The sequence below is a fragment of the Homalodisca vitripennis genome, chromosome 2 (assembly GCF_021130785.1).
Source record: "Homalodisca vitripennis isolate AUS2020 chromosome 2, UT_GWSS_2.1, whole genome shotgun sequence".
In the NCBI taxonomy this organism is placed as follows: Eukaryota; Metazoa; Arthropoda; class Insecta; order Hemiptera; family Cicadellidae; genus Homalodisca; species Homalodisca vitripennis.
Genome location: NC_060208.1, coordinates 82,718,017 through 82,744,344, shown reverse-complemented (window position 1 = coordinate 82,744,344; position 26,328 = coordinate 82,718,017). Strand labels below are relative to the sequence as shown.

Below are 26,328 nucleotides of genomic sequence, written 5' to 3'. Positions count from 1 at the left end.
TTATATTTTTTATCTTATGCATACTAATTCAGTTTTAATAATATTTCGAGTAATCAAAAGCGTTACTATTTATGTAGTATGTTTGCAATTATAGAAGGTACGCCAACCACGTTCGTTTACAAGCTTCGCTAAGGTTGCTCGCAAAATTTATACCTACAGCCTGTTTAATTAGGCTAAATTTCTTACTATGTTACATTCATATAATAGTAGTCTGTTTGCTTAAAAATTTATATAATCTGTAATTTATTCGTTGCCCATAATATTTACGAATTATCTCGTTTCTATAATAGCAAAGTAAAAATGTTCGCTAACGCTTTTTCCAAATCCCAAATCCCATGGAATGACCAAATCCCATATGTGATTTCATACCCTTTTTTATGATATTTTGATTTAGAACAATAATAATTTATAAATGTACTTAGATAAACCGATTACATTTTTCAGTCGGATGAAAAAAAAATTTAATATCGCTAAATTATATCATATTGTTTAATTCCAATGGAAGGTTTCAGGAAAAACCTTATAGATATAAATGTAATTTAGTTTGTAATAACTATTATTTTAATAAATAAAGAATATTAGATAATATATTTTATTTCAAAATTTTGCATTTCTTTTGACCCTTCTCGCTTGTTCTCTTTTTATATTTTAATATGTACATTTTGTTTTAAAAATCTGTAATGATTAGCAACAAAATCTCTATAGCTCTAATAAATGCTGTTTTATCTTCACGCACAATTTAGAAAGCAGTTCCAAGAGGGAGTGATGTCTGGGCCGGTGAGGTGTTTAATAGTTACGTCACCAGGATAACACGCTGACGGTGCATTGACATTTTCTCCGTCGTCATAATTCATACTAACACATAGTTATACGTAAATTGAAACGTGAGCCAATAGAAATTCGGTTTGATATATTTATGTTTAACACCTTTACATAAAGTGAGCCATTAAACATGAGAGAGGCGAGACAATACAAGTTGATGATGTCGACATTACCTTGATCTATACGGGCTGGAGCTATCATACAATTAACAAGTCAAAGACAACAAAGAAATGAAAGTATGTCATATAATATTTATTAAATTTTATATATAGAATGGAATGCTAGGAAGCTGCATTGTCTCTGTCATTTTCTTGAAGTAATATCCTGACAATTTCATCTTTCTTGTTCGTTCTGTGCTATTGAAGTCCACGTGCCAGAGACCATACTTTACTCTGAAACAAGTAAAAAGACGTTTATAAGCAGTACTAGATTGTACTGAAGACCATATATCTAATATGACTCAAGAAATGTGGCTCAAAAACCATTACACTATTTTCAAGCTAAATTATAAAAGAGTGTTTTGTTATTGCTATAATAACACTAACTAATTAAACAATCATTTAATATTGTTTTTTTAATACTATCTTTTGATACCGCAATGATTCGTATTAAATAACTATTTGCGAAATGATCTACATAAGTCCCAGATATTTTGACGTGATCTAGATCTTCTAAAACGTGACCGACGACCACCATTTATGATGAACATAATCTTCACAATTAATAAAGGCACTAATGGCAATTGGCTAACGTCCTCTTGGCTATCAATAAACATTCATAAGTATTGCCCATCATTCTCATTACTTTGGATGATAGTTTTAATTACGGATACTTACGAGTATCGACCATCACAGTCTTTATTTTGGATAAGGATACTCAAGAGTACCAACTATCATAGATTTACTTTCGGATACTCACGAGTACCGACTATCATAGTCTTGGTTCTGGATAAGGATACTCACGAGTACGCTCTGTTCCACTCAAAGTTGTCCATGAGTGACCAAGCTGTGTAGCCGATAACATTACATCCGTCTTCGTTGATGGCTAATAGTACTTGCTCCACATAGTTCTGCAAAGGTACACACACATTTGAAATAGTCTCAATACTGACTGTGTTAACAATTCATCATTATTATAGTAGGCGTTTACGTTGTATTACAGATCCTTTAGGGTATACAAATATATATCCCCTTAACCAAATCTAACAATAAACACCTTAAAAACAAAAACATTTTACAATAAAACGTGTTTTTCAATTTTTATCCAAAGACAATTATCTAAGTGAAGAACCACGTAGATTAGTCTACCATAACATCATCTAATAAGATTTAATTTTTCGGTGAACTGTAAGAGAGTATATTAATTTTAAAGAGAATATACATTTTTACGACTTCAGAACACGCTTTGTAAATATATTTTAATTAAATTTCAGATTAATCTAATAAAGAAGTATTTTTATACAATGGAAATATTTTGAACTTCCGCATGAAAATTTACAGCACCATATGACATGTATTATTTCGGGCTAAAATTGTAGGAGTTTTTATTTATTGTTTAACATGAAATATTTTCTATATTCCAAGATAAAATCACAAATTCATGCAATTACTAAAACTGCTCTCTTTACGTATTCAATTTTTTTGCCAAGAATTGGTACGATTGGAAAGAAAGAAAACTAATGTACCTAAGAACTTACTATATACCTCTATTTTCTGCATGTAAGTTTTTTTTAACAATGTTATGCTCTTTTATTACGTATACTTACATAGTTCTTTTATTTGGCTATTAAAACAGGTAATAACTTTTATTTTTTTCATCGTAATGGATTTGATTTCCTGCTTTGATATATTATTATTATATGTGAGCAAACATATTAATTCAAACATATTAACCGTAAATATTTTTTGTATACAAATTTTATTTCAAATATACATTATTAACTTCCCATATATGCAATTGCTTTTGGAATTCTCAAGAACGCAGATTTATGATAAGACGATTGCAGCTGTATAAATCAAAGGTTTTTAAACTATTCTACTTGAAATATTATTATCATAGTTCTTCCTCATATGTCTCAGGAGTATGGAGTGCTCATGTAGAGTAATATATTATTTCTCAATATTAAACCTATTATTCCTCGAAAGTTGAATATTTCAAATAATATAATAAACACGAACTCTGTTTCACGCTGTTATCAGTTTAATTAAGGTATGATTGCACAGAAGCATTTTATTTTATTTCAGCCAAAAGATCAGTTATAATTTTTTTTTCAAAGTGTTGAAACCTCTTGTAGGCTCTATAAACGTTTAATTATGATGCCAAATATGGGTTTGTGAAATTCTCATAAATATTTTCAATAAAGTGCTAATGTCTAGTATAAGCGATATCGAAATTCACATCTATAAGGAAAGAAGAGAAGCGGTAATGTAGGATACCGACTTCTCAAAATACTGTTTCATTTTTTCTTATTCACCGACATCGTCCAAAAATAAACCTTATTTCATTCATTATAGTTATAAAACATATTTCTTTCATTTTCCAACAAGAAAATCAAAATTTATTATAAAAACATGTATAAAGTTTAGTAGTTTACTACTATTTTGAATTATACGCTTTAATACAAAAATTAAATTTTCTAATTGGATTTTTAAATGTTAAAGAAGCGCCATTTTTGTTTACGCCATGAGTTTAGCAAAGTCTATTACTCTTGGGGCTGGAAGAATCTCATCTCTGTCCGTCTGTCTATCTGTTTGTATGTCCGCACACAAACCTGAAAACGACTAACGCATATATTTTAAATAATACTTCATTTTTATATAAGGAACACTGAGTTCGGTGAAGATAGATGTCGCTTCATGAGATTTGGCTGAGCGTTATCAAAGAAGTTTACATTGGTTTTGTGGATACCGATGATGGCAACCGGAAAAAATATAATAATAAATTAATTTGTAAACAAACTCAGAATGGGTTATTCTTAAGAGATTTTATCATGTGGTATAGTAACTCATGTAACGTAACTATACCAACATATCCAATATAACTATATGGTAACTTGGTGTATACATGTTTATTATTTAAACACTGACACGAAACTCAACCTAATAACCAAACAGATGAATGTACCATGAGTCTATAACTCGAGGAAAATTGCATTTGTAGATTTGAAATTTTGCATGAAACTTCATCTCTAGATACATAGACAAGAATAAGTTCTATAACATTAATTTCCAACCAAGGAATTTGTATGAGTGTCATTGAAACATAACATGCAGTAAGCTAACACAATTTCTTTCCCCGAGGATGTAAGAATGTAATCGCCGTATTAAATGTTGCATGCAGCTTCAGTGGAACCTGTCACGTGATCAGTGGTATGGAGTAGTTGTACCTTCTTATTATTGAAAAATATAATTACAATAAGAGAAACTTACATGGAAATATTCAATCCTGGTCGTGTCGTAGAACTCGCTGCTGTCTTCACATCCACTTTCTGTTATAAAGACTGGTGGGTTGTCGTATTTAGTCCTGATAAAGTTCAGGAGACGTCTGAGGCCTACAGGATATAGCTGGAAACGTGATAACTTATCAGCGATGTTAGCGTCTGAAATACCAGTAAAATATGGATTGTATATGGACTTGTTACATTACTAACTCAAGGTGATAGATTTACATGCTAAGACCAAATATGTATATGTCTATAAATAATTAACACAAATTACATATGCGTTGCAGTATGGATACATAGTGTACATTAGTTTTTGTTCTTTTAAATTTATTAATTCTAAAAATAATATCTTTATAGAATGAAATTAATTATGGCCAATTTGAAACAGTATACGTTTGTGAGAACTATTGTATGGTAAATGCAATCTGTTAATCTATAAAAAGAGGTAATCATATTATCAGTATGAACGTTATAGTAACTCAGGCAGACGAATCAATTAAACTAGCATAAGCAAAGCATTATATCGGTCTCTTCCAACTTTGATGTAGGCTATCTTCTCACATTATGTTTTTTTTATATATTTTAAGCAGTATTATATAGTTAAGTTTTACTAGATTGACAAAATTACAAACCAACAACAACACAATGTTTACCCATAGTACAAGTATAACAGTAATTGGCTGGGCATTACTGCCAATTACTGCTTATTATCGTTTGACGATCTGGACAAATCTCATTTCTGTTCGTCTGTCTGTCCACGCGGCGTCTTAACAAAATCATAGCCTTGGAAGTTTTACATCAAATTTCATTTCTATACAGGCAACATATCAGGAATTCTAAGATAGAGCATGTTATACTCAAATATGATGGCAACGAGAAAATTACAGAATAAATACATTTAAAAAATATGTATTTTAACTTATAAACATAATTATAATTTTAAGTAACATAATATTACGTGTTTCCTAAATTTAGTATCCCTCGAGGAAGATTTAACCTGTAACTTTGAAATTTTGCAGGAAACTTAATTTTTACGCATACAAGAACGAATGTGCACTAGGATTTTTAATGTTAAACCATGACATTTATCTAAACGATATTGAAAACTACTATTCAAGCTACACAATTTTCTTTTGCGCTAGAGAGATATAGTACATTATATTCTAGTCTGTCTGTTCGTCTACAGAAAATCTCAAGAATGAAATGAACCATAGATTGTAGAAATTGAACAAAGCACACGGTACCTTATAATCTGGAATCGTGACTCCAGCATCCCTGTTTATAGAAGGATTAGGCTCCGGTGTCCCTGATGTCACAACGTAACTGTAGTAGTGATTGAGGCCAAAGAAATCGAAGCTCCCTGAAAATAAAGCACTGCTAATAAATACATAAATTTTGTTAACTGTTTTTCAGTATACAATTTTGGATAACACAAATAATTTACTATCGATTAAAAAATGTGATTTTTAAAACAGTTAAACTTGGAGATGATACCGTGATGTACCCGTTCATTGTTTTGAAGATTTCACAGCTAAACAAATAACAACGCCCATACAAAACCTAGGAATGCACCCAATATTGTGTTTGTTGCTTTTATAAAGGTTTCTAAATGTGTTTTCTGTACAGTAAGTAAGTGTGTGAATTAATATTATAGTGGATTTTATAGTATTAACAGCATTCTGTAGTATTAGCAGTTTGTTTCGAGATAATATCATACTATAATAACAAACGAAGTGCATAAATTATTAAAACTCCAGAAATCTCTCTCACACTAGAACACTAAATAAGCAACTAACTGATAGGCAGGTATAAATGCACAAATATCTGTTCATAATTGATTATTAATTGGACCTAACAATTGAAGTTAAGTCAATAAGTAGCTAATAACTAAAGAGGTTAGAAAATTTACTAAAACTAATTTAGATATATTTAAAAAAGCATGAATAAAGGAAACATCGCTGGATAAGCAAAATTTGAAATTGAAAGGAAGCAAATTTATGTAATACATTCGAATTTTTTCCCTAAATTTAAAATAAGAAAGAGAAACAGATACTAAATGGATTTCAGATGATCTAAAACACTATAAAAACCCAATTGTGAATTTAAGTGAATTGGGTTCAGGAAAGATAGATAAAATTAGAAATCAAAAGCTTATAACATAATGAAAACTTTAAAAAATGTAGAATACACAATAAAATAATATTTTGAAAGCTGCTCTTAATTTAGAAATATGAAGTACATCTAAAAGTAGACATCAAATTGAGCTGAAAATCAATGATAAAATGGTGAAAGATCCAAATTCTATAACTGATCTATTTAAAAACTTTTTTATAAATACAGCTTAAAACCAAATTGTTACAAAATTTAATAAGCCTTGCAATGTGTCCACTGAATTGTATACACCACAATATTACAGCAAAAATATTTATTATAGACAATTCAGTGGCATAGAACTAAACATAATTATCATGTCTTTTGAAAACAAGTTTTCTGGATATGATGATGTTCTATAAGAGTCATAAAATAAAGTTGTGATGAATTAACAACCAACCAATAAAAAAAATTATAAATCTATATTTTGTATGAATTATATAGCTTAACAAAACAATAATTACACAAATTATCACCACATACAAAAAAGGAAAAAATATGTAAGCAACTAACGGCCGTTGGCCGAGATATATATATATATATATATATATAATACAAATATATGAAAAACCCATGTACAACCAATTATTTAGGAAATAACTGTGTGACAGACGGTTTTCACCGAAAGAGATGTTGTATGTGCTTTGCCTTAGTTTACTAAATCTATTATTGACACTGAAGAAAAAACAGTAGGAATATTTTTAGATTTAACATGTGCTTTTTATAGTGTTAACCATACTAAACTCTTACACAAAATGTATTTGGACGAATAAAGATTTTTTAAATTCAATTCAATTCAATTGATTTGCTGAACTTCGTCCGTTGCACCTTCTAAACTATCAGTTTTTGTGTCACCAATAAAAATATAAGTAGTTCAACTTACCATTGTCGAATGGAAAATTACTTAAACAGACCGAATAATACAGTAGACACCAAATGGTTTGGTTGCGGTATGTTGCTAATATGCTGAAATTTCCACTATCAATGTTGAAATCTAGTTATAGTCACCTGCCTAGTTAATTTATCGTGACCATCGATGTAGTGTATACATCATTGTCGCCATCAACCGTGCACCTCTGGCCTAAAGTAAACTAATATGCTGGCATATGTGTTCTAGTTATCATGTGTTTGTAACACATTCATATCTTTCTAACTACGTATATTTCAATTGAATATTTAATACTAAAACATAATAATTAATCAATTCACACCAAAATACCAAATCTGTCTGGACTAATAGGTTTTTATGAGTACGTGGAAAGCAAGCATGGGTTTACCTGACCTGGCTATGTCATTATTTGTACTTACTTATCATATGCTCTTTTCAGTAGATCTTACTTTGTTTCTTTCCCCAATGAGATCCCACACCTTTGCACTTTAATGGCCCCCCTTGGCCAACCTCTTTTATTTCCGACACTGGAGTTACCAATGGTCTTCTCTTTTATTTTATTTTTTCAATATCTCTCTTCTGTCAATCAACGTCTCATTAACTAATCACTTTTCCTCCTTCCCCTTGCTTCCCATCTTCTTCTTCCTAAGATAGGTTTGTTGAAGTTTGATTGGAACCGTTGAGGATAACCTTGTGAATTCCCAAAGTCTGGTGGGAAACCTCGGAACTTCCCTGGCAATAGGCTGTGTACATTCGTTCTGCTGATGGGTTGCTTCGGTTGAGATCAGGAGCCAGCCTCTTCAGTTCTGGTTGCTCCGGCTTGCCCCTTATCTTGCTGGTAAAATCGTATGGAAACTTCTAAAAAAGGTTCTGAGGACAACGCAAACTCCTTAAGGAAGAGTGGCTGGATTAGTCGCTCCTATAAGGGTGGGGACGCCAATCTCCTGGGATCAAACCAGAAATACAGGAGTGGAATGCTAAATTAGCCCCTAACAAAATAGTACATGACGCTAGTGAGAAAGGAACAGCAGAACAGTTCGAAGGCTAGAGCCGATGGTGGACCTAGAACGATCTAAGAGGTCAAAGATGTCATTGACAGAGATATGGGAACTGCATGGGAGTCTTAAGATCTCAGTAACTCACTTTAATACCAGAGACTGTTCATAGTGTGCGTAATGGATCGTGCGGCCAGCAGGCTTCCGACACTGCCCGTGTAGAAGTTGTCCAGGCGAATTGTAGAGGACCCGACATAATAGGTCATGCCTTTGTTTAAAGTGAGGAGAGGCGAGCCACAGGCGGAGTGATTGTAAGGCAGATCCCGGTGTGGAAAAAATGGAACACCTTCCTAGAACGAGGACCTATTCTTCCGACAAACTCTGGACTAGGCCGAAGAAACGTAAGGGGATAAATATCATCTAAGGAAATCTCCACAAATGTAGAGTTGCGGACAATCTCCTCTCGCCGCTAGTCACAATCGACATTGTGACAATAATCCACCAGTACCGTGACAGGGGCGAGCCGTGCTGGTTTCGTGATACCTAGGCATCCCTGCTATTTGGGTGCTGGATACGAATGTGCTAGTAAAGAGCCATAGTATCTGCCAGGATTTTGTTAATTTCATTTATTTATTTATACTGCTATTTTACAAACAAACTAAACTGTAGTCAATTCACACCTGGACAACCCGGAGGACGTACTTCACACCCTCAATGGAATTTTGATTGTTTCAAGCAAATTGTAACGAAAAAGCAGTCTAGTGGTTAAGTGACGGACACTAGAGTTCGCCGAATTCAGGATATGGCTGCATTGATGGTTTGGTTTTCGTCATTAGGGGGAATACTCCTACATTCCGACGGCCGGAATACGCCTCTGCAAAATAATCTTGGATTGGAGGGTGTTGGATGACAATCTTATTACAAGAATATCACTTTGAGTTTCATTCCAATTAATCGGGAATGGCGATATGGACAACACCAATGACCTGAAGGCTGGAACGTTGCCAGGCTACTCGAACACTACGCCCGAGATTATCAACAGAAAAATCCACGATGTCCTGGAAAAGTGAGTGACGCTGGCGACACTGTAAACTCTACGCTGGAGCTTATTGTGAGGGGCTGTGACACCTCGATTACTAGTATACTGGTTCAGCAAGGACATCGCATTGCTCCGCCAAAGTTGGTTCAGCTGTGGGCTGAGAGATTATTGAGACAAAGAGTGTTTTGAATTATCTCGGCGTGACACTTGACACCAAGCTCTTTGAATCAACTGATGAAGAATATCGGCGACTTGTGGCGAGTAAGATATATTACATCACATATATGTCGGTCACTCACTACGTGCGTCTATACATGTGCGAGAAGTGGTTGGACGCTCAGAGTAAAATGTGCTGCAGGCAAAAGATGGCGGCACCAAATCGACCTGATTGCATTAGAAAGGAATGGTGTGGCAGGAGAGAGTACTGAAAACCGATAAATTATAAGAAAGGACGTCCAACCCTGGTGTTGCCCTAACGATGGTCTGATACTGTAGGAGCCGTCTGTTGGATTAAGTTGGCACCCTCTTGAAGAAATGCGGAATGCAATCCTGAGAGAGAGAGTATTACCTGGGTAGGTGGAAACGTTTGTGGGTGCGAGTCGCAGCGAATTTAGCTGTCGATACATTAGCACTTTCCCCATCGATAACTAAATTTACGCTTACATTTACTGGCTATTCAATTATACCTTAAGTACAAGTTTTAAGCTCGAAACGAATTTAATTCTTTATAACTTATAAAACCCCTTCAATAAGTGTAACTTTAATGTGTAACTAAATTATAAATAGTTGCTGACCACCAGCTGTTCCAGCCATTTTGGTTATGGCCACTATTTTTTATTTTATTAACGTCTGCTGAACACAGTATACAATTAATTGTACGTATATCAGATTACGGTAATAGCACATCATTTTTTATTGCGAAATATTTTGAGAAGGAACAGTAATTTTCCACATAGGCTACGTCAAAATTTCAGAATTGTAGGTCACGGATAGTAAAGGAGGATTGAGACGCCATCAGCATATATTTGTGTGAGCTGCTGTAGTACACTAATCCAGTAAGTAATTTTAAAATACCTACTGTGTAGATAAGCTTTCTTATAAAGAGTTGTAATAATCACAGCAAAGAAACTCACAAACTCGTACGCGTGCACCATCAAAAGCACGCATAAAGACAAACAACACGTATATTTATAAGAAACCTTATATATTTCAGTATATAAAGAACGAATCTTGCTTGAGTTCTGTGTTGTACATTGTTATAACATGTCTAACGTTTAATTGGATTTGCAAGAGAACTGCTAATTTTTAAAATGTTTAAAGTATATGCACTTAATAAATAACCATCATTTACGTGACGTTTATTAAATAATTTTATTTGAAATACGGTAAAAGGAATGTTTATAAGCACGAAACTTTCCTCATATAAACGTTAATTGTAATTTGATAACTAAGATATATGTCATCCTACGTATGGTTTGAGTATAAATTAACCCAATTGTAATTCTCAAATAGAAAACAACATAACCACAACAAGAAACATGCTGGCCTTTCCTCGTTGCTTATGATATTACCTATCTGACATTATTATGAATTTACCAAATACATGTAGTATTATCTGTCATTAAATCAACAGACATTTACTGGTCATTAAAGCCATGATAATGTTAATAATAATAGCCCACAACTATCATCTATGTTTTTCGTTCACAATATGTTAGAGAACGACTTTTATTTTGTTCATTTATTTTTCTACAACAATCCGACTGGGGATAGCCAACATTTATGTAATAACTATATAATCTATTATCAAACATACATGTTTTCCAAAAAGTACGTAAATAAATACTCCTCCCTCCAGTTCCAATTATTCAGAAAAATAGCAACACTTGTTAAAACTTCCAATCTTATAAACTCGTCATTTACTGAAATCAAACCACGTTTAAGCACTTTCAAAAATGTAAAAAATATGTAATATGGATTATTAATAAGTTATAGGCTGAATTTACGTCAATCACTCAAAATGTATCAATTTTATTGGGAGAGAACTATAGTTAATATGCGGTGCTTATTAGTAAAACAATTCATTGCACTGAAGAACTGATGAGGGTTGCAACAGTTACCTTTCAGTTCTTCTATTTCTTGTGCTGTAAAGTAAGGTAGCCTGGAATTTTTCCTTCCTTCCAATTTACTGTTATGGTCCACGCGATCCCTGACGAACTGAGGATAATCTCCTTCACTTGAGAAAATTGGGTGGGTGTACATTTCCGTCTGGAAAAGAATTTTAATTACTCTATTTTTTTTTATGAACTAACACGATGTTATTCTAGAACTGAGTTTTAAATCTGTGGGGTATATATGAATTAGTTTTTGCTGTGAGATCAAAATACGTTATTGGCTAAGCATTATTAAATTACATTACTCCATAGGCTAGACCTGTTTAATTTTGGCTCATTTGCATGAAGCTTCATTTATATATAGGTAACATCCAGTTTAATGATGGTGCATTCGAGGGATGCTTAGCGTCAGGTAAAAAATGTAGTACAGTCAAAAGAAATATAACGTGTTAGATATTAACTCAAGAAGCCTAATACTAATACAACATTATCACTTGGTGATTTGGTATGTATCAATTTATTATTTAAACGCTTGTATAAAACTGAATGGACAAGGCAAGGGTACACCTTACCCAAGTGTCGCGGATCAGGTTTCCCTGAGGTGGTATGCAAAACTTCAAGACTATAGTAATGGGCAACCTTAAACTCAGGAAATTAGGGAAAGTGAAGAACTAAGGTATTATAAAGTTACTGAAGCTTAGTTATAGAAGCGTAAAGACCAACAGGCCATTACTAAAGGTTCTTATATAGATTTCAGAGAAACATTATCCCGGGTAACTCTACAACCCAACTAAAAGTTAGATTATGTATATCTCTTACTTGAATATATATATATATATATATATATACTTTAAAACATCCAAGCAATGCTCAGTTTCCTTATACCAATACTTTATTCCTTCGCAATCTTGATATCCAAAAGCTGTTAATAAATAAATAAAGATTATGGAACTTACATGAAACTGATTAGCTCTCTCAGCCGCCGCCTGATCCTCTGAGGAAGTTTCATCAAAAGGTATCATGTAAAACGCAGCATGAGCCAGACTCACTTTACCTACAAACCATAATAGCTATAATTATTCCTATGATAATAAGATATCATAAATTCTGTGAAGTGAATGAAGAAGTAAATAGTCGCAGCAACCACTAAGAGTAATAGCACTTTTTGAAACGATGTGAAAAATCTACTGCTCTCACCAGTTCATTAATACTGCAGGCGGTCTGGAACAGGTGGGAATTGTTACTTCCTTAACATCATTATACTACTCTATCACGAGCCGCACGATAATTAGTTAAGCGTGTAAGGTTCAGTTGTCCGATAGGGCGCAAAATTCAAGATCACCTTTTTAATTAAGATTTTGTCCAGTAGTGAAGCTGTAAGCCCCGGTGGTTGTCTAAACAACTATAGAGTCCTTTCTCACAATTCATTGAAGTTCGTTGAAAAGTGAAAAATTCCATGTGTAATAACTTCAAAATAAATCTTGCACATCGATATGAATTTCTAAATTAGTCACAAGTCAAATATTTCAAATTTTGTGTCAAAGCTTCTGCTTGCGTTTTATTACTTTCAGACAGACATATTCTTCAAGAAACCATAAACAATTGTAATAAACGACACGCTGAAGCTCACGATACAACTTACGCTCATTAACACTCGTGAACATCGCTCTTATTAACATTGACTAGGAATATATTATGAGGTTACAGTTATGAACATTAGAACTTAATTTAAATAATTATTATATATAACATTATTATGTAAAAAATTATAAAATAACCCAGATCTTACTTTTGTTTCGTAATTTTTTAGAAAAGTGTAAAGAGGCAAGTGGCTAAGCATTTTGTTAGAGCAATTATTTTTTTCAATTAATTTAATTATAAACTCGGCTTACTAAATTTGATTCGCTTGGGTCTATTTTAGGCGGTTTTGAGGTAATATTCTTTCTACGTTTGTGTACACCCAAAACTTCAGTAACAGCTTCGAAGATAATTCTAGTGCTCTGAATCTACTGTCCCACTCCTTTAAATGTTAACGGAAAGATGCAAAAAGTTTACCCTGCTGCCGAGGTTTGTAGACGGACTGATAGTGTCTATAAACCTTGGCGTGACCTCTGAGCATGTGATGCGTAGACAAGTAGTCGTACACGCCGTGATCACCCAGTCCAGGGGCGTGCCGAGCCTCCCCGTACGCGTACTGTGACAGGAGTTCTATCTCATTGATTGTAATCCACCATTTAACCTGTAAACAGATAATTGTATTCATTTTGGTCATGTTTAACATAGGTTACAACGCTCAAACATTTCAATAAGCACAACAGTTACTTGAATATATATCTACAGTTTTGATAGAATTATAAATAGATTATCGTTAATAAAAATCGTTTCAACAAAAAGATTTAACATCGCAACATTTAAAATCATGTAATGAGTAAAGAATAATAATCTATTATAAAAACTCCAAAACTTATTGAACTGCAACTAAAATGTTCAAGCTATAGCTGTATGAGCTTTACTAATGTGTGAAAAAAAACACACACACACACAGATATATTTGTTTATTTATGCATGTATGTATATGTAATTGTCTAATAAATTGTAATTGGCACAGCACAATGTAATAACACTTATTTTTATTAGTGTAATTAATGGTTGCATTTAAATAGGTAATGCATGTTTGTAAACTTTTTGTAAATAACTTGATAACTTGATAAATAATCAACACTTTCAACTGTATAAAAGCAGTTAGGCGAGTACACTAGAATATTACTACATCGATAATGGCGTGATGCAGTACTAACATAAACATAATATTTATGGATTTTTCGAACGAATCTGATTGTTTTTAATAATTGTTATTACTAGAATACTTTCAAAAAATGTTTCAATTATTCTTTTATATTAGAAAATGTTTATTTTAAATTTATTGCAATTAGTATTATTTTATTAATTAATAATGAGGATATAAGAGCTAATCGCTATAAAATTAATGATCTCTTTAATTAAAAAAAAAACAAACTCCATAGTGGAAAAACCTTTAGTTAACCATGAATGAGAGATGTATAGTGTGTAAATGTTCAAATATAGCAACTAAGCCGATTCAGATTTCAGCAACCAGTTAAGTATAGTCTACCTTAGTAAAATCTTAAAACATAAAAAGGTCAAAATTTGACTCCGAAGACTCCCTTTGAAGCAGTCCACGAGAACTATGCTATATTAAATTTCCCTGGGATGTTCTTTTGAACTCATGTACCATCTCCGGCTCTAAATGATCTAAAATATATAAAAAAACTTACTATAAATTTAAAGAATGGTATAAAATCCATCACGTATCCAAAAGCACGAAGTAAATTACAATTTCCATAATTATACACATTTCACGTATATTCTTGATCGTGGCTATAAGGCAAACCCAACATAGGCGTCGGAAAACCACAACCAGCACATATTTACACACCACTAGAACCAGCAGTGGTCATACACGTACATCGCCTACTACATTACGTGCAACGGATCAGGTAACTGCTACCAGTGCAGATATAAGTATTATATGCAGATATTAGATTTAAAAAAAACTGTTATGAAACCTAAATTAGTTGTTATTTGATACATGTAGGTTTCTCAGAACTGTGTATGTATAAATATATATATTTTCTTGATTAGAAAAGATGCAAAATCAGCTATTGAACGAAAAATATTAAGGTCGGAGTAAATTAAAATGGCCATAAACATAGCCTACATTTTAACACACTTTCAAGATCGTGGAAAGAAGGCAAACTCAACATAGCCGTCGGAATTATAATTCACTCGAACCAGTCTTAAAAGTAGAAAACCTACGAACTTGCGTGCGAAGCCGCGGGTAATTTCTAGTATTATTATATACGTATTATCCATTTTATAATGTTCATAAAGTTTTAGAGGAAATAAATTATGCCAGTAGCAATTAAAATAGTTAAAATCTGTTATTATATAGGTATAAATATTTAGCCTCAAAGGAAAAAGTGTTAGTCTTCTCCATTCAAATGTCTTGGTTAGTTCCATCTAGGTAAATTTAATAACCTTCTGGTGACACTGGCTTAGATTAATTGATAGTTAGATGTGGAGTTAGTTAAAGATAACCTTATCTCCGTATTCTCGGAAGGCGATGTCGGCAAAATCTTTGAAGTAGTCCGGCATGGCGGGGTTGGTCCAACCACCAATGTTCTGTAGGCTCTGCGGTAAATCCCAATGGAATAGTGTTACCTGAAAATGATAATTCAAAAACTAAAGAACAAATAAGTAAAACCATGAAGTACTTTCTCACTCAATACTAAAAGCTATTAGGCTACGGAATTACTATATAGTATTCATATTTCAATTTGGTGAAGGTCTAAATATATTATTTATTTAGTAACTCAATATCAATGCATTATAATTATCATTCGTTACGATTCACATATCAGTGTTATCACTTACGTGGCATTAATTAGTACAAGCAATTAAAACTAATTAGTTAGCTGATAGTAAGTAATCCTACTATATCTGGCTTATACCTAATAATTTTCTATTGCTTGACTTAAAATTGTATCTGTCTGACTTATTTTAGCCTTATTTATTCAATATAAAGGACTAGAAATAGTAAAGAAATGGTACTATATGATTTTTCAAATAAATTTACCTTAATATTCCCAAATGTAATATGTAAAGAACATTTTACTCTAAACATAATAGATTGATTAGTCGTAAAAAGTATGATTTTAACTATAGCAAGCAATGAAAATAAAGTTTAATTGATATGTGTTTATATGATTCTCTACTGACAAAACTAGGGATTATTTCTTTGTATATTAATAACACCAAATATTTTATTAAAATAATACTAAATTCGTAGCATGTTGTATTAACTTAAATAGTTGTAGGACTATTAACTTACATAATGGATTGTAAAATATATTTAAAAAATTATTAGACAAACATTGGTCATTAAATAATTATTATGTTGGTTTTTTAATTCCCATTTAAGAAAATAAAAGACATATTTAAGTTGCAATTGTTTTCAACTCAGTAGCCTAAACAAAATTAGCCTACAATTTTTACAATTTCTCAAGATCGGGATATGGACATCACGGACTTTATATGCTTCTACGAACTAACGTCTAAAATTTTTAGTCATATAAAACATTTGGCCACTATTGAATTGCAGCCTCTATATGTACCTAGCCTCGGGGAGCTTGGAGCTCCTAGAATATTTCAAGGCTGATATACATACATACCGTTAAAATAAAGAAATAGTATTTTCTGTGTTGTGTTGTCTTACCATTGGCTGGATTCCGTTGGCCAGTAACTCGTCTATTAAGCGATGGTAATAATCCACCCCCTTCTGGTTGACTGTGTGGTTGTAGCCAGTTGGGAGAATTCGGGTCCAGGAAAGCGAGAACCTGTACATTGTGAACTGGAAAAGATTTTAGAATATTAATGAACTCCAAATTACGTATAATACCTGCGTACGAGATAATATCAGGTTTATGATAGTGATCCTCCCTCTGCTGGTTGTAGCCAGTTTGGAGAATTCGGGTCCAGGGAGAACCTGTAGATTGTGAACTGGAAAAGATTTTAGAATATTAATGAACTCCAAATTACGTATAATAACAGCGTACGAGATAATGTCAGCTGTTTATGGTAGTGATCCTCCCTCTGCTGGTTGTAGCCAGTTGGGAGAATTCGGGTCCAGGAAAGCGATAACCTGTACATTGTGAACTGGAAAAGATTTTAGAATATTAATGAACTCAAAATTACGTATAATAACAGCGTACGAGATAATGTCAGCTGTATGGTAGTGATCCTCCCTCTGCTGGTTTACTGTGTGGTTGTAGCCAGTTGGGAGAATTCGGGTCCAGGAAAGCGAGAACCTGTACATTGTGAACTGAAAAAGATTTTAGAATATTAATGAACTCCAAATTACGTATAATACCTGCGTACGAGATAATATCAGGTTTATGATAGTGATCCTCCCTCTGCTGGTTGTAGCCAGTTTGGGAGAATTCGGGTCCAGGGAGAACCTGTAGATTGTGAACTGGAAAAGATTTTAGAATATTAATGAACTCAAAATTACGTATAATAACCTGCGTACAAGATAATATCAGGTTTATGGTAGTGATCCTCCCTCTGCTGGTTTTAGCCAATTGGGAGAATTCGGGTCCAGGGAAAGCGAGAACTTGTAAATTGTGAAATGGAAAAGATTTTAGAATATTAAAACTCCAAATTACGTATAATAACAGCGTACGAGATAATGTCAGGTTTATGGTAGTGATCCTCCCTCTGCTGGTTGACTGTGTGGTTGTAGCCAGTTGGGAGAATTCGGGTCCAGGAAAGCGAGAACCTGTACATTGTGAACTGGAAAAGATTTAAAAATATTAGTGTACTTTACTAATGTCAACCTTATTTTATTACAGACAAATGGTTTCTGTTTCAAGTCAATTTCCAGAGTGCCCTAGGCTTTGCACGTATATATGACACCAAATAAGGCAAAAGGTTGTAAAATACGCTCAGATATATACCTTGATGCTTTTTAGGGTGTATTAAAGTCCCTCGCGGGATAATTAATTCCCCAATTACAGGGATTACAGGTAAAGCAATAAAACTTGGCACATCATTACTACTTATTGAATCTAAAATAAATCTACTTTTTGAATTAAATGAAGAAATTATATTTTTCAATGATTTCAAAAATACTATATGTGTTATACTTTCCTCTTAGTTTTCATAAAATAATTCATAAACCCTATTTTTGTATGGTTGTGTGAAGGAACTTTTTATTCCACTAATCAGATAGTTTGTTGATCTGACTGATATTTCACTGCACACAGTGTTGGATACAGCTGTTTAGTAAAACATGGAAATTATCAGACAAGGCCAGTCTAACGTCTAAATTGTATGTTACTGATATTTTTGTAACTGATTAACAAAGTAGCTTGTTAGTTTCTATTTATCTAATTCGTGGGGCAATTTTCTAGACAGTATTTCAGAAGCTATGTTTCATCTGTATGTTTTCAGTGAAACAACTTTTGATCAGAGTTCCTCACAACGCTATATAACATTGGATACTTTAATATCTACCAGTTATCTGCCGAGTCAATAATCAGCTGATTCGGTTATAGTTCAAAGTCAATGCGCGCCTTTTTGTTGAAGTATCGTTTTCATTATATGGTAAAATGGGATACAAAGAGGAACAAAGCACTTCTATTTCATAACTCAAAAGTAAAAATATTAAGTATTTTATGTAAAAATCGGTTTAATACATTTTTAAAGCTAATGAACCTAAGTATCATGCGATACTTATATTTACTAACTTCAGATAGATTACCATTTTAGTATTTTCAATTAGATCTTATATCTTTACGAGACCCTTTGGGCTCAGATGTAATGCGTTTTCTTGGAAACTGTTGAAACTATATAGAACTGTTCGAGCACAAGGTTTATAGAAACCCTATTGGTGATAGTAAATAAAATATTTACTATAAGAAAACAAAACTTCTACTAAAGTAATACGATTAATTTTTTCAAAATATTGTTCAAATCGTTGAGAAATAACTTGATTTGAAATTTTTTAGTGGATAAATCTGTAACATTATATAAAGAAAGGAATGCGTTGCTTTAACCAAGTAATGCAAGTAAGCAACAGTATTACTCGAACTACTCACCCCCGTCTCTTTAATCATCCTCACGTCCTCCTTGTATTTGTGGTAAGAGTCACACGCCACGTCACCGGTCTCTCTACCCTTTACTCTGTCAGGGTACTTGTGAGTGAAGTTGTCCCATACACTCTCGCCCTTGCCTGCAAATCTTTTACGCTGTTAATTTTAATTTGGTTAAAGAGAATGACGCCTTATTTTAAATACCATGGTAAAGTGCATCCGTATAGAATCATTAAAAAGAACGACCGTCAAGTACTGGACCTTTCCAGACACTTTTCCTTTGACACCAGGCTTGTGCTAAGTGGAACCACGCATATTCGTTCTTACAAAAACATTTTTGCTTTCTCAGTATTATAGACCCACAATATTCTTCCCCGAGGGAATGTCAGGTTAGCCAGGCGCTTCAATCTTTCAGAGCAAATGAAAATTTGTTTCCCTATTATTTCTTAAATTGCATGTAGTGGGTATCAGTAACCAATCACTTTAACCCTTTCCGGGCCAGGCGGCAATATATTGCCGCCATAGATCGCGCCTGAAAAGTGCCAGGCGGCAATATATTGCCGCCTTGATATTTGTCGTTTTCTTAAATAAATACGACGTCAAATAATTCAAGTTTTATGTTTTTTTTATTCCCTGGTATATTTGTAGATAATTAATATGAATATCATTTTTATTTTGGAGGTCTATGCATTTTTTATTTCGTAATTGTCACGTGACATTATCAGCTGACTCGATCTATTGTTGTTAATTCTTTATGCTTTAGTGTAATCTTATTATTGTATGCTGGATTCTTCTTCATTATTTTATTTTGTGGTTGTAAATATTAGTAGTTTTAGTAGTTGCCTGCTTAGCTATTGTGTGTAGTAGTTACAATGACTGACAATTTGTGATCTCACGGGAGTGAAATTGTAAGTAGCATATTTGTAAATAGAAAAAGTGTATATAAATTTCAAATAAAATTGTGTAAATATTTCTTGGTAAATAGTGTTTTTTAACTGTATTGAAACTGCTATGGATCCTACAATCATCTGTTTACCGGTACATCCATAATGTGAATATTTGTTTTAAGTTTATTGCAGTGTAAGAGTCAGTTGCTTTATCATTTATAAAATGTTGCGAGGTACAATTATGCGTATTTATACAAAATGTGTCATAAAAAATTTATGTATGAGAGAAATAACACAAAATTTTGTATGGTTGTTCCTTTCTAAATGTACAATATAATAACATAGCTTCCCACGGTAAAATTATTTTTTCTTTTTTAGTTATTTACAACAAAAATAAAAAAATAAAAATTTATTTATGTAATCCATCAAAACATTATTTTTTTTTTTAATTTAAAATTACTTAAAACTACATCTATATATTTTTTTTTCCTTTATAGTATATATATATATATATATATATATATATATATATATATATCCGAGTAATTTGGTGCAACTTTTAGGTCATTCTCTAATTTTTATGAAAAGTTATAAATTTTAATCTAAGAGACTGCAAAATCGCCAATTTTAGCCTGGCACTTTTGACTAGTCACAAGGGGATATGATATGTGAAAAAATTTTGCAACATCTCATATTTGGTCCTGGCCCTGAAAGGGTTTTAAGCTCTTAATGACAAACTGACAACTCAGCAATATCACGACGCTCTTAACTCTATTATTAGCTATCATGTTACGTTAAAATTATCTTATACGAACTATTTAATTTAAATATCACATTTCGAAACCTTTTCCAGGTAAAAAACTAAAACTTATTACTGGAATGAATACGCATACATTTATATTTTAAGACAAACGCTGTAACTTTATTGAGCAATACATTGAAAGAACATGACGAACATTTTATACATCCCATTTCTTAGACGCCATAATATAATTTACAACGAAGTCCAAAACCCAAATAGTTTTATGGTAATAACTTCAATTTTAAATACTGAACATTTTTCAAAAGCTTCGATCATTAATAACTACAATAAATGCCTCGAAAAGAAGCAGTGTGATTGATGTTAGTGATTGAAATGGAGAATTAAAATTAAGGATCTTGACAGGAGACTGTCCTTATATCCAATGTTATCCAATCTGAATACCTTCCTAAGTTAATGAGAGGGTTTCTCGGCTTCTTGTCGTACAACTACGACAAACAATTTTTTTCAATAACAAAATTGGCATTTGAATGCTTCTATCGTTCAACGTTATTGCAAGATCTCCAGATTCATGGTGTACGTGGAGAGATAGAAAAGTGGATTTTATAAGTTAGCGGCACTGTCAGAGAATCAATCAGACTATATATAGAGAATATAGATTCTCTGTATCCCATGTACTATATATGCACATTTTATCAAAGGCACAAAGGCAATTTACTATATAGCTTCACACCATCATACGCTTAGTATGAAAATGTAAATGTTGTGTTATGCGCGCTGTGTATACACAATAACACATATAACTAAATATAAATAAGAAGACAATAATAGCTAAGAATAATAATAATAGCTTATTGTTAGTTGTATTAATAATAATAATACGATGTGCAGAGTTATCACAGTAGTAACATATGTGCAATTTAGTATAGTAAGGACCTCCACTAAACTAGAGTATGTACACACTTTCCTACAAACAATAATATACAGGGTGTTTAAAAAATATGGGTACGGCTTAATATTTTAAAAACCATAGGAGATAACATCTATAAACTTTGCACAGTGTCATATGGCGATGTAAACTATTTTTCCTTGCTATTACCATGACATGCCAACCATGGGGGGACGGCCCACAGAGGAAAACAGGGAAATCTTAAATTGAAGCATGGGTCGAGTGATACCTCATTTGAAAGAGCTCACTTAGTATAGTTGAATGCCGCAAACCGCATCTCAAAAGCTTTATCCAATCAGAAATGGCGGGTTGTTTTAGGTACACATTGTGAAGTACATTATGCGCTGCCATTTCTGACTGGATCGTCGTATTCTGATGCGGTAGGCGGCGTTTCACTCTACTACCCAATGTGTTTTCATTGACTTTTATTAATTAGCAAATTATGTCATAAATTTATAACACGATAAATAAAACTAAAAAGCATCGGTATTTATTGCGTTTTATTTATTGTGTAATAATTTACATAGTCATATGACACTGTGCAAAGTTTATAGATGTTATCTCCTATGGTTTTTTAAAATATTAAGCCGTACCCATACTTTTCAAACACCCTGTATATGTTCTGTTACTAGTAAAATTATAATTTCCGATAAGTACCATCTTCATTCCAAGCACCCTCCACCTGGTAGGCAGACGTTGCACAGGCGAAAAAGAATCCCGGGGGAATAGATCTTGGGTTGGTAGACGTTGTTGTAGCCGTCAATAGCTGGTAACAAACAGTAATTGATACAATGTAAGTGATGTTTAATGTAAGAATGAACATAGCTACAATTGGTTAATCTTGTTTTATGATGTTATAGTGCGAAATCTAGTTATAGTGTCAAACTTAAATCATACAAGACTCTCTAAGACTTTCGTATTAAATTAATGTTAAGTTTGCTAAAAAACACTTATTTCACTTGTTAAATGAACTTAGATATGTATAAGTTACGCAACTCAGTGTATATTTTGAAACCTTGCACTTTACACAAACTGATTGTTAATTCCCCTCGTAAGGTTTTCATTTCTCAGAAAGAAGACTCGACTCTTGTTTTGAAAACTAGTCTGATAAGTACTATTCTAGTTCTAGTTTTGGTATTGTTGATAATGCTTAGCAAAGTAAAAATTCTCTAAAGCATCCAAAAATTGAAAGTTTACTTCAACCTATTTCGTAGGCGGTGAGATATAAACTTAATGAAAAGTTCACATATCAAATTGAAGTGAAATTTTCCTTTCTTGTTCGGTTAGGATAAGAGCTGAGTATACATCACATTACACTTAGTCTTAAAGGAACTTTTCCACTTCCTTAACTCGTAACAAAGAACAAGAACATTTTTTGACACTACTTGATTGTGTTATGTTTACAAAAGTATAAATTTCTAAACTATCTTTATTTTACATGGTTATCCCATGTTAAATATGTTTTTTTTATCGTATAATGTCGCAAATTTCTTTTTTTAAGCTTCAAAGAGGACAAATGTAGCAATTTTAAGAGATAAAAAAATATATTCGTGGTTATAGAAATCCCACATACGTCTGTGGTGGAACATGTAACCATCTAAACTAGTTAATTAAATTCAGATTGGTGGTATTATAGTACTAACCGTAGCCAACAAGATCGCTACCGCAACCGTGCCAAAGGCCACAACCGCCATACCGCACACAACACCCCTTCCGCAGGATCTGTATCAGTATCAGTTCTGTAACAATAGATATATAGTTACAAAATGTTTTACCGTTGAAAAATACAAACAAATCATCAAAAGGAAAAACATGTACAGGTGACATCCATACTATATTATCAAGAATGGCTTATCGAAACGCAATGTATAGAATTAGTATGGAGGGGAGAAGGGAGCTTACAGTGCTTCACCAAATTAAGAAACTACAGGTTTGGGTATACACTTTTATTCCACACTATTATTATACGAATTTACACATTGAGAGGAGTCGAACTAATGTGTGTTTCACTTGATACATGCAAATGCGTATACCAGATATAGAAATTCATTTAAGAACTTTGAAGGCAATAACGGTGTTTTTCCTAAGCAATTGAAAGATATGCTCAAATTTACTAAATGCCTCTTTCTAAATTGAAGAATTTTAATGCCGAATCAAAAGTTGAGTCTTTGATGGTTGAGTAACATCTCAAATAGTGTCAATCTGTTCTAATTTAAGCTTTATACTTCAAGAAGTATGATTGATCTCTCACTGAAAATATCACCACGAGCATTCCACTGCTATCGATAACTCGTTTAAGTGACACGTTCTTCAAACTTCAAAAGTAAACAAGCGTTTTAACAAATAAAATGCTTTACTTTCATATGCTTAATGATTGTAGTTTAAACAACTCAGATTATATTCTTACATCCCTTTTCAAGCCTAAATGTACTTCATATGCAGTAGAAAATTCTCCATTCCCAGGCAAACCAAGTTTATCGTGAGTGCATAGCATTAAATAAATAAATAAAACCATGTTAAAAGAGAAATCTTCAAAATGGTATTATAAAGGCTTCCTTAGGTGCATTGTGTACGACAAGTAGTTTTTTATTTCAACCTTTTACATTGCAGGACAGAAAGAACAAAGAGAAACAAGGGATAAAGGGAAGAAAGTGGAAAGGAATTAATGAGATATGCAGAATGTGTTTACCTGAGAAACCTTAATAACCGTCTCTAGAAGAATGTTAGAGGAGTACTAATGCTACAAAACTGCTCTGACAATTTATATTATAAAAGTCTAATAATGTTATAAACGACCTGATCTTCTAACTTACCTATACGCGATCACAAACACAGAGACTACATTGATTTGGTTTATAAAGATGATTTCAGTATAGCTCCACTTTCAATTGAGTGGTTAAATTATTACTTAGTTCATAAAAAATTTTAGTAGAATCCATTCTCTGAATTTTTACATAAAATATCGTTAGTAAAATAATCTGAAATATACATGTTATTGTTACTTGTATTCATTGTATTTTACACGTATTTTAGTTTTACATACAGAATAGATACCATACATTTGTTGCTTGCTACTTTGAATATCAAAAATTCTAAAAAATAGATTAGTTAACGTAAAATACAAATCAATAACTTTGTTGTACCCTAAATTTAAATAAGAAACAAAATACACTATATGGTGTAGTATTAAAATGAGCTTTCAAATTACGAGATTAATTTTGTTTAAAGCTCGATTGAATCGACATTTACATGCAAAACTCATTTTCATTTTCAGTAGACTTACTTATAATTAGTATTTTTCTAAACTGTATTGCTATGAAACAAAATAAACAGTAATTCAAAATAAATTCATCATGGTAAAATTATAATTAGATATTCACAAGGCTTTAAGGAATAAACAATATCTGTAATGGCTCCAGAATTACCTTCTTGCAGAGTACTGTTCTAGGGGTTGCACTTGAGGATTCGCTATAACCGGCTACAAATTTTAGTCAGCCAATATTGGTTTATACATTTGCTTTCACTTCTATTTTAATTTATAGGTCGACCCATATTAATACTTGTATTAGTATTATACTCATTCATTACTGAGGAAAACTAAGTATTCACTAGTAACGAGACTATTAATACATCTTATAGTGATCAGAAATTGTAATATAACCGTATTGATAACGAAGGAAATGTTGCTAACCAAGTAAACGCACCTTTATTAACAGGTAACAGTTCATATTTTAAAAAGAAAATTTTATTCATAACTCTAATTTTTGTTCCTTAACATTAAAAAGTAATAAAGTGGAATCTTCTTATCTATTTGTAAAAAATATTAATCGTAATTGAATTATACATCACCTGAATTGTTTTTATGTTATCTAATTCACTCTATTTATGATATTTAAGAAGTTGCTCACCAAAATAAATAGCGCCCCGTAATACCGTTCAACAAGCTACAGAACAGTGACAAGTTTGTTTCGATACGGTGTGATAGAAAGAACGGTTATCGGCTCGTTACTACTTTCATTACCAGTACAAGGTCAGTCCTGTACGAAGTAGAAAATTGCAAGTTAAAAATAAAACTTAAATGTAAATTTTAATTACTGTTTTTGCTACGTTATCAGAAAACGATGATAAATTTCTGTTACATCACCTTATTTTACGGCCAATTATTGCAAAAGGTGGTAAACTTTGTTTTCCTTATCAATATATTTAAAAAATCGTTTATAATTAAAATTGCATGCCAATTTATATAAGTATAAAAGGAAAGGGTATATTAAAAGATTTTACGCAATTAGAGATATACACATTCTAAAGTGTACAACTTCTTATAAGTCGGTATAAGATATCCAATTTAATCAAATGCTGTATATCAACTCATTTACTCAAAGTCAAGGGAACACAGAATATAAAAGAACGTGTAATTTATTTTAAATGTTAGATTTAGTATCAAATAAATTACATAAAAAAGAAGCAAGCTCCTTTGTGTGAAAATATTTAAAAAAATCAATTAGTTATGCAGTAAATTTATATTCAAGATTTATAGAAAATAATTTATGTAGTTATTTACGGTTTCCATTACTATAATAATATTGATTCAATTTTAAATAGTAAACTTA

The 26,328-nt window shown here is 32.3% G+C and overlaps 1 protein-coding gene across 5 annotated transcripts; it reads right to left on the bottom strand.

Annotated features, from left to right (window-relative positions):
• Positions 1 to 1,053: 1,053 nt before the first annotated feature.
• Positions 1,054 to 25,701, bottom strand: LOC124354281 (myrosinase 1-like). Of its 5 annotated transcripts, none has more exons than XM_046804617.1 (13): positions 25,627 to 25,701; positions 23,362 to 23,457; positions 22,376 to 22,484; positions 19,129 to 19,262; positions 16,746 to 16,880; positions 15,569 to 15,691; positions 13,508 to 13,691; positions 12,409 to 12,506; positions 11,459 to 11,606; positions 5,509 to 5,624; positions 4,251 to 4,385; positions 1,785 to 1,891; positions 1,054 to 1,214 (listed from the first exon to the last, which is right to left on the bottom strand). In XM_046804617.1, exons 2-13 carry the CDS (start codon positions 23,410 to 23,412, stop codon positions 1,085 to 1,087), a joined length of 1,470 nt encoding a protein of 489 aa, XP_046660573.1. In that variant the 5' UTR covers positions 23,413 to 23,457; positions 25,627 to 25,701; the 3' UTR covers positions 1,054 to 1,084. The 5 variants fall into 5 exon arrangements, 4 of the variants coding, with proteins under 4 accessions (XP_046660573.1, XP_046660574.1, XP_046660576.1 ...); XM_046804618.1 differs by having other exon boundaries at positions 25,568 to 25,696; XR_006921670.1 differs by lacking the exon at positions 1,054 to 1,214 and having other exon boundaries at positions 4,251 to 4,420.
• Positions 25,702 to 26,328: the final 627 nt, after the last annotated feature.